Here is an 8,661-nt window from a genome sequence, read left to right as displayed (position 1 = left end):
GATCCTGCACTATTAAGCGATGCATTTCGATCCTACTATGTATCACTATATTGTTCACAAAACAATGCTTTACAATTAGAATTTTAAACTTTTTTCAATATTTTTTCTCTCCCAGTTATTTTGGATGAAGACAGAGATTACCTTAACTCGCCTATAACTTCAGAAGTGTTACTGGCAGTAATACAGCCAATGCCATCCAACAAGTCGCCAGTACCCGACGGTTTTCCCCTGGAGATTTATAAATCATTTTGGCCCATGCTTTCTAATATTTTTTTGCCTGCTTTACAAGCTATTTTAGATCAAGGTACAATACCTGGAACATGGAAAACAGCAAATATTCATTGAAAACTGCATAATACTTAAGAAAGACAAAAATCCAGAAGATTGTGCATCATACTTAATACAGATTCTAAAATACTGGCAAAAGTTCTGGCATGTAGGTTAGAGAGCATACTACCTAAGGTATTTAAGCAGGGTTTGTGAAATCACGTTATGGCACTGATAATGAAGGATGCCCTGCAATTGTTCTCTCCCTTCATGCTGAAAAAGTTTTTGACAGGGTCAAGTGGGAGTAGTTTTTGTTTACTACTCTCAGAAAATTCAACCTAAGATATAATTTTATTAGGTGTATCCAGTTGTTTTATTCTAATCCTAAAGTCACAGTGAAAATCTGAAAATCTCAGAATTAGAGACACGCATCCAAACTTTTATCAAGGATAGAAAGAATTTAAGGGCTTTAGATACTGTTTTGGGCTGGGTTTCCTGATAACGTTGTCTCTTAGCACGCTACGAAGACTCTAAAGGTAGACCTTAACTGAAGATGTACCGTTTCTAGGCATGTTCCCCGAACTATACCTTATGAGGTTGCTTAAGGTATATCTTGTTAAGTGCGACGTTACCAGGTGCTGTCCATGGCGTTGGTGCTGAATTGGTTGATATCGGAGGCTCGAGAATCTGCTTCACTACATTATGTGAGAAATGGGATGTTATAAAAGTAATCCAAATTGCAAACTAAATCTATATTGTAATTTATCTATATTCTGGCGGCGCGGAGCCCCCATCAGTGCGAGTTTAAGGCGACCATTATTTAGAACAAAGTTTTAATTCCTTGGAGAAATGTCATGCAGCTGACAGACATGAAGATATGTTTATATAGTTTTTTTTTTTGTTTGTTTTTTATATTCACAAACTTGTTAACTATATCATGAATTTTATGATATATTCCGAATTTCCGATTGTAAAATATGTGGAAGTGAATGTGTTTTGTTGCGCAATGAGTTTGCACGGCAGTTAGAGCTGTCGGATATATATACGGAATCTTCTGAACTGGGAGAAGAATAAGGTAAACTTTATTGTTTCTTAAACAATGTGTATCTGATATGAATAAAACACTTTGTTAAAATATAATTGAAAGGGTTATTGTTGCAGCTTCCGTAGACATCAGTGTGATTTGAATTTAACAAACTATAAACGTCTTTTTTTATGCAGTAGCCTACTTAATTCAAATGTGTATTTAAATGTCTGAAACCTAAAATAAAGCTCGATGAGGTTTGGGTGACCGTGAGACAGCCTAGTTGTGGGGAAAAACACAGCTCTTCCGTTTCGATTAGAACATCAAACAGGTTCTCCTTACTCAGTGACGCACCCACTGAGAATCCTGTTGAAAGTGCCCTAGTAATTGGTGATTCTATTACACGGAACGTGAAAATAGAGACACCAGCCACCATAATCACATGTTTGCCGGGAGCCAGAGCGCCTGACATCAAATCAAATGTAAAAGTGCTGACTAATGCTAATCGTAAATACTCTAAGATTATTATTTACGTCTGCATTAATGATGTTCGACCTCACCAGTCGGAGATCACAAAAATTAACATTAAAGAGGTGTGTGAACTCGCAAGTACAATGTTAGAAACAGTAATTTGCTCTGGTCCCCTTCCTGTTCGTCGGAGTGATGAGATAGTTAGCAGACTATCATCACTCAATGGCTGGCTGTCTAAATGGTGTCCGCAAAATAATATAGGGTTCATAGACATTTGGAAATGTTTTTGCGGCAGACCTGACCTGTTGAAAAGTGATGGTATTCATCCCTCCTGGGATGGTGCCGCTCTTCTCTCTAGTAATATGGCACATAGTCTTAGAGCTGAAACATGACAAACTGTACAGGGGCCGTATTCACAAAACATCTTAAGGCTAAAAGTAGCTCCTAACTTACCAATTTAGGAGAAACTCTTAAAAATAATGGGCGTGTCAGTCCTAATTTTAGGAGTCCTAAATTTTTGAGAATTTTTGAGAATTTCACAAAGCATTTTAGCACTAAAACTAGCTCCTAAATCTGTGAAATGTTAGGAGTAGTCAAGAGGACTCCTAAGTCACTAAGACCAAATCACCAACAGTCCTAATCCACCGAAAAACACTGAACAGTGAACACCATTGAGGCAATAGCGATAGAGCCTTGGGTGCTCAACCTTTTCTTTATAAATGCAATATATTTTGATTTATAGATTTGAATCTATGATGAGACGCCAAAAATAAATCTTTAACAAATAAATAAATATTGTCTGATTACCTGGGGCAATGGTTTTCATGAGTTCACACTTACAAATGATTGAATAGAGTAATATATGTATATTTTGGAATACATTTTTATTAAAACATATTTATTTGAATAGTGCAACATTTGTATTTTAAAACCTTTATTTTAATATGGGAATATGACACTTCATTTTACAATATTTCTATGATTAAATCACTGACTCCTCCCCATCAGCCAATCACTGTGTGTTTACTCCATAGCAACGAGGTCAACCCCGCCCTTACTCTAGACTTCAGTCTATTCCTTAGTAAAAGTTGGTCTCAGCAGCTTTGTGAATAGGTTTTAAGAGAAAACTCTTAGCTAAGAACTTTTACTGCTATTTAGGAGGACTCTTAGTGGTAAGATAAAATGTTTTGTGAATACGGCCCCCGATCTGTATTTCTTTGCGCCCTGACGAAACTTACCAATTCATACAATTAACAGAATGCATAGCTGATATAAAAAATTTAATGACCAGTAATTTCCTACTGTTAAATTCAGAAAAGATTCCAGATTTTTTGGACCAAAAACTTCTTCACGTAATAACCTAGAATACTGTCTAACACTTGATGGCTGCATTGGCTCCCTGTTAAACACTGTATAGATTTTAAAATCTTGTTTATTACTTACAAAGCACTAAATGGTTTAGCTCCCCAGTACCTGAGCGAGCTCTTAATGCATTATAGTCCTTCACGTCTATTGCAATCTCAGAATTCAGGCCAGTTGATAATACCTAGAATATCAAAATCAACTGCAGGTGGTAGATCCTTCTCCTATTGGGCACCTAAACTTTGGAACAATCTTCCCAACCTTGTTCAGGAAGCAGACACACTCTGTCAGTTTAAATCTAGACTAAAAACGTATCACTTTACCCTGGCATAAATTAGGTCAGCCAGAACCGAGAACACTTTCTATAACACTAGATGTACTCATTACATCAGAAGAAGAATGGCATCTACGCTAATATTTGTCTCTCTGTTTATCCCGACGTTATCCATAGTCAGCCGGATCCGGGCCGTATCCAGGTGAGATCGAGGACGTGCACCTAGACATGACGACAGCGCAGCTCTGAAGTGTCAGCAGAGTTTGTGTCAACTAGATCATCCACTGTGAAGGCTTCATCGATCCTCAACAAACCGTCCCATACTGGCGTGATGAATACAATCCTCAACAAGATGGGACTGAAATAAATACTTTGACTGTTGCGATCCCAGTCGGACTTATGAAAGTCGCCTGAATCATAATCATGCACTGTTTGCTGTTCGCCAGAGCAGAACTTGCCCCCTGAATGAGCCTGGTTTCTCCAAAGGTTTTTTTCTCCATTTTAACACCTGTCTGCCATTTGGGGACAGTTGACATTCGATATTCAACAGTGTTTTGATCTGCCTGCATCGACACCAATGTATGCGAACTGAACTGAGCTGGATGATGACATCACTGTTTACTTCAATACTGATATATATAAATTAAATAATAACTATTGATTCTTACAACGGAATGAATCAATACTGAATTTACTTAAGCTGGACAATGACACCATTTTCTTTAAGAGCTGCTCTGCAGCCAAAGTTTATATACCAGTTATCACTGTAAAGCTGCTTTGACACAATCTGCATTGTAAAAAACAGGTGAATTTACTTGACTTGACTATCACTGGGTAGCCCAGATAAAAAATATGATTAGTTGATGCAGTGAGAGGACCAATTCTATCTGGTATAATATGGAAGCATCAGCTTGCACCCCACTACCAATTAGGTTTTTACCATTTGATAAGAACTATACAAAGCTAAACATTAAAGCTAATGTTTCAGAATATTTTCATGTATGGAGAGATGTTAAGACATACTTACAAATTTCTGTCTCTCTTTCCCTGTCTTCCCCACTTTCTTTTAACCCAGATTTTTCCAAATATCTTTTGGGATTTTCAGAGGGCACTCTAAAGTCTTTCCAACAGATTATGGAGGCATATAAAGTTCCAAAGTCTAGTTTTTACAAATATCTTCAGTTACGACATTTTTAAAACCAAAAATAGACAAAGGAAGAGTTGGGAATGGAAACAACAGAGATTGAAGAATTTTTACTGAATACAATCAGATTAAAGGGTCAATATCAAGGACATATGACAACGTCTAGTAATTGCACCTCTGCCTTACCGGGACTGAAGGGAGTGTGGGAGAAGGACATTGGTCAAACCATTGAAGAGAATGACTGGGTTGTTGTATGTGATAATGTATAACCAAAATGTACTTCCCTTGGAATCCATGAGCTCAACTTTAATTTTTTTAATAGGACTCTTCCATTCTAATTTTCACTTCTTGCCGTCCACCTGAATTCTGCGCGTCACCAGAACCACGTGATTGAAAACAACCTATTGGGACACTGGCAGCTTTACTTCTCTACAGTGGAAGAGAGTGTGTTTAAAAAAAACACAATTTAACTAAATAACACTTTTTTAATAGCCCACTTCAGGTGTTTTTAAAAATGAATTACTAAATGCTAAAAATGAATAAATGTAAATGAACAAAAATTTGAGTTGCATTTACAATACTGTAAAAACTGCAGCAACCCTGCTCACTTTATGACTTAAAATAGTCTAGAGAATACGAAAAATATTTGTTGCAGAAATATGCTGAACACAAAGTCGTTTTCCATGAAGTGTTATAGTCTTTGGATCAAAATCGTGTGATAATTCACTGTTGTAACAAAAAAATGGCTGTAATTTAAAGCCCATTGTTTTCTATCAATTTTTAGTCATAAATACACATATGTTAGTTTTTTTAGAAATATTAGAATCACATATCCCAATCAAAAATTAAACATTTTAGAAGAGAACAAACTATCAGGGTTGTTTAAATGTCAGTCAGTCAGAAACAGCGCCACCTGGCGCAGCATAAGATCAGGGCAAGTCGTCTTGTTTTTAAATGAAACCCAAAAGTGTTTTTAAATTTTAAAGCAGATCCAAGAGTTTGTTTTAGAATAAATATAATGATTTTTTAATTCTTTCGTACAACTGTAAATCTTTTTTTTTCTCTCTCAATTTACAAGTTTGTCCTAGGCCTACATGTCATGTGACTCGGACTTTGATTGATGACGTATCTTCTTTGATCCGCAACAGATGACATTTTATATTGGCCTTTTCACATCACGGTAAACATTTTTTATATATTTCCTATTTCTGCGTGATTATGTCCACGGATGTTTTGGAAGCTACAGTAAGTAGATTCATTTGGACTTTTTTCATATTAATTATGAATTTGATTGTATTAGCTCGTGTTTGATTGTTTTTAAATGAACGTGTGGAATTACAAAAGAGACATTTATATCACTGTTGGGTCACAAATGACAGAGTAAAACTATACAGACAAACAAACACTCTACAAACTGATAAACCATACTTTAAGATGAAAGCCTTTATATTATGAAGGTTGATTTGAACTAAAAGCATGAGGACTGTGTTCTTGTTCAACAAGAGTATTGTTCATAAAAGTCTAGCTTTCATATGTGTTTTATATTTTGTAATTTTATAAAGTTTATTCATTACAATTTCTGTTGGCCAAAGCAATGCTTTGAGATGTCTTATGGTCTTATACAAAATGTTAATTAAAAAAACATAAACCCACACTGAGAATATTACTGTAAGTTCATCATAAAACAGTTCATCAGTATCTCACCTGTCCTGCAGGTGATGCTGGAGGCTTTACGGGTGACGGAGCTTCGTCTTCTGCTCTCCAAGATGGGCAAGAGTAAAAGCGGCCTGAAGAAGGACCTGATGAAGAGAGTCTCAGATCTGCTGCACAATGACTGCAGTCCTGAGCTGCTGTCTGCTGTCCGAGAGCTTCACAAACTCCGGCAGGTTTCTAAAGACGCCCGCAGGAGCTCAAAGCCCAGTTCTGTCCAAATCATCTCCATGCCAGAGTGTGTCTCGCCCGGAAAACCGCAATCACCCATATCTATCTGTGCAGAACCACAGATGATCAAACTGCCCTTCTATCAGACGCTGGACACCATTCTGCCTCCGACACCTCTGGGTATGATGCATATGAAAAAAGAAGGTTTTTAATAATGCATTCAGCTTTTAGGATCTTATATTAATTCAGAAACTAAACCGAATCATAATAATTCCCCACTGACAGAATCAAGATCCGCCCTACATTTATAGCCTTCTCATTAAAAAAAAGACTTCAGTTTCATGCTCACTTTAAGTGCACTGCAATAATTTACTATAAATTAAATAATCAAACGTTTTCCCTTATTCAAATAAATTTGAATGTAAATTCTTGTGTACATGTATGTATATTTTCTCATGTTTTTAGTGCCCACTTGTGGAGGAATCATGCAAAACTCAGATTTCTTGATTCATCTCAGTGAGAATCAACAGACTCAGATCCAGAACAGCCGGTGAGTTTCTGTCTCGTCTTTATTCATTCATCTGAACTTTAATGAGTGTTGTGCTGTTGTTTGTAGTGAGGGATGTTGACATTGTGAAATAAACTGTATACGTTCACTTAAGGAACACATCTGTAGTTTTTGTGTTTTGTGTTCTGTTTAACATTTTAACAACATGCTAGAAACTTTTTTTTGCAAAATGTCTTGACTGTCTTTATAGATATTAATCATTTTCTGAAAAATGTATCCAAATTAAGTTAGTTTATGCTTAAGAAAAGCAAAGTATCATCCAATGGGGTTGGAGAAAATAATCAGATTTTTCCTTTGAAATAAGATGATTTTTCTGACCCCACTGACAGATATTTTCTTCCTTTTTTAAGCATATTTTTTTCAGAAAGCTTGAGTCATTTTGCTTCTTAAATGTATCTTGATTTAAGAATGTTTATGTGCTGAAAACAAGACACAAATACTGAGAAAGAACATCATTTAAGCTTACAAATGTTTGCTTTTGTGCACCTCTGTTTATTAGATAGTGACACATGCAATGCAGAATTCAAATGAAAAGAGAACTGAACCAAATGTGCATTTTAAACATGGTGATGAAAAGATAAACTTGAGTGAGTTAATTCAGTGAGGAAGTGAGTTGAATAGTCATATTGAGTCCATGATTCAGAATTATGACTCTTGTTTGATTCACATTGATTCGTCTCACTCTGATCGTGTTTGCAGCACTGCTTCTGTGCCTCATATTGTGTTTGATCACGGTGTATAATTGTTGTATTTTAAAACGTGTTCTTGGGTTATTAAAGCTCTTTCCTTCCTTCCATCAGGACGTCTCAGTCTGGCTTGACGTCTGTTCAGGTGGTGCTCAGGTGAAACTAATGCAAAAGAAGTGGAGAGAAATAAAAATAAAATAAATGACACATACTGCTGTTCAACCGCATTCGTTCTGTGTTAAATGTGTCTTTCAGGATTTGTTACAGTGAGAGTGTTGGTGTTGAAGAAGATCAGTATCCACCGAACCTCGTTGTTTCAGTCAATCATGCTAACTGTCCCGTACAGGTGACGTATGGCAGCTAACATAATGTCAATATACCAACCTACTGAAATACTAAAATCAGTTTTTACCTTTATAATATAGTGACAACCACCAAAAACAGGTGCTAAAGAGAAAGCGACATGTATTGTATTGTATTGTATTGTATTTTCCTTAAATGTATAAGATGCGCACAGTGTCATACAAACTATTACAAAACACAATCATAACACACAATAATGCAATAAACGACATAAGATGTAACATAAGACATCTGCATAATTGATAAGGATAAAATAAGAAGAAATGTATGTTTTAATGAAGAACCATCAAAAGTGAGAATTCTGGGAAAGTCAGTTTACAGTTTTTCACTGTAAATTATAAGATGACTTGGTATTTTTCAGTTCCAAAAACTGTAAATTTAACAGTATTTGAAATTTCACTGTATATAGTAAGATAAATTAAGGTAGAATTTTTCACAGTGTAGTTTAATTATGTCTCATTTTCATGTGTTTTTCCCAGTGTTCCTATTCATCCAATAAAATGGGGACGGAACCTTCTCGTCCGTGTCTTCCGATCAACATCACACCCGAGCTGTATATTACATTCACAAATCGATTCTCGGTGGTTTGGGGAAACTTCGGCAAGGTACGGAATTAATCCC

The 8,661-nt window shown here is 36.0% G+C and overlaps 1 protein-coding gene across 2 annotated transcripts in view; it reads left to right on the top strand.

Moving 5' to 3' along the window:
• Window positions 1-5,694: 5,694 nt before the first annotated feature.
• Window positions 5,695-8,661, top strand: part of pias4b (protein inhibitor of activated STAT, 4b) — an 8,384-nt gene continuing 5,417 nt past the window's right edge. For both annotated transcript variants that reach the window (XM_067362992.1, XM_067362993.1), the window contains exons 1-6: window positions 5,695-5,787; window positions 6,258-6,603; window positions 6,889-6,973; window positions 7,792-7,833; window positions 7,933-8,023; window positions 8,520-8,645. In XM_067362992.1, coding sequence (XP_067219093.1) covers window positions 5,761-5,787; window positions 6,258-6,603; window positions 6,889-6,973; window positions 7,792-7,833; window positions 7,933-8,023; window positions 8,520-8,645 — 717 coding nt within the window. In that variant the 5' untranslated portion in view covers window positions 5,695-5,760. The remainder of the gene's footprint in view (window positions 5,788-6,257; window positions 6,604-6,888; window positions 6,974-7,791; window positions 7,834-7,932; window positions 8,024-8,519; window positions 8,646-8,661) is intronic.

The sequence above is a fragment of the Chanodichthys erythropterus genome, chromosome 16 (genome assembly GCF_024489055.1).
Source record: "Chanodichthys erythropterus isolate Z2021 chromosome 16, ASM2448905v1, whole genome shotgun sequence".
Taxonomy (NCBI): domain Eukaryota; kingdom Metazoa; phylum Chordata; class Actinopteri; order Cypriniformes; family Xenocyprididae; genus Chanodichthys; species Chanodichthys erythropterus.
This window is presented reverse-complemented; position numbering and strand designations above follow the sequence as displayed.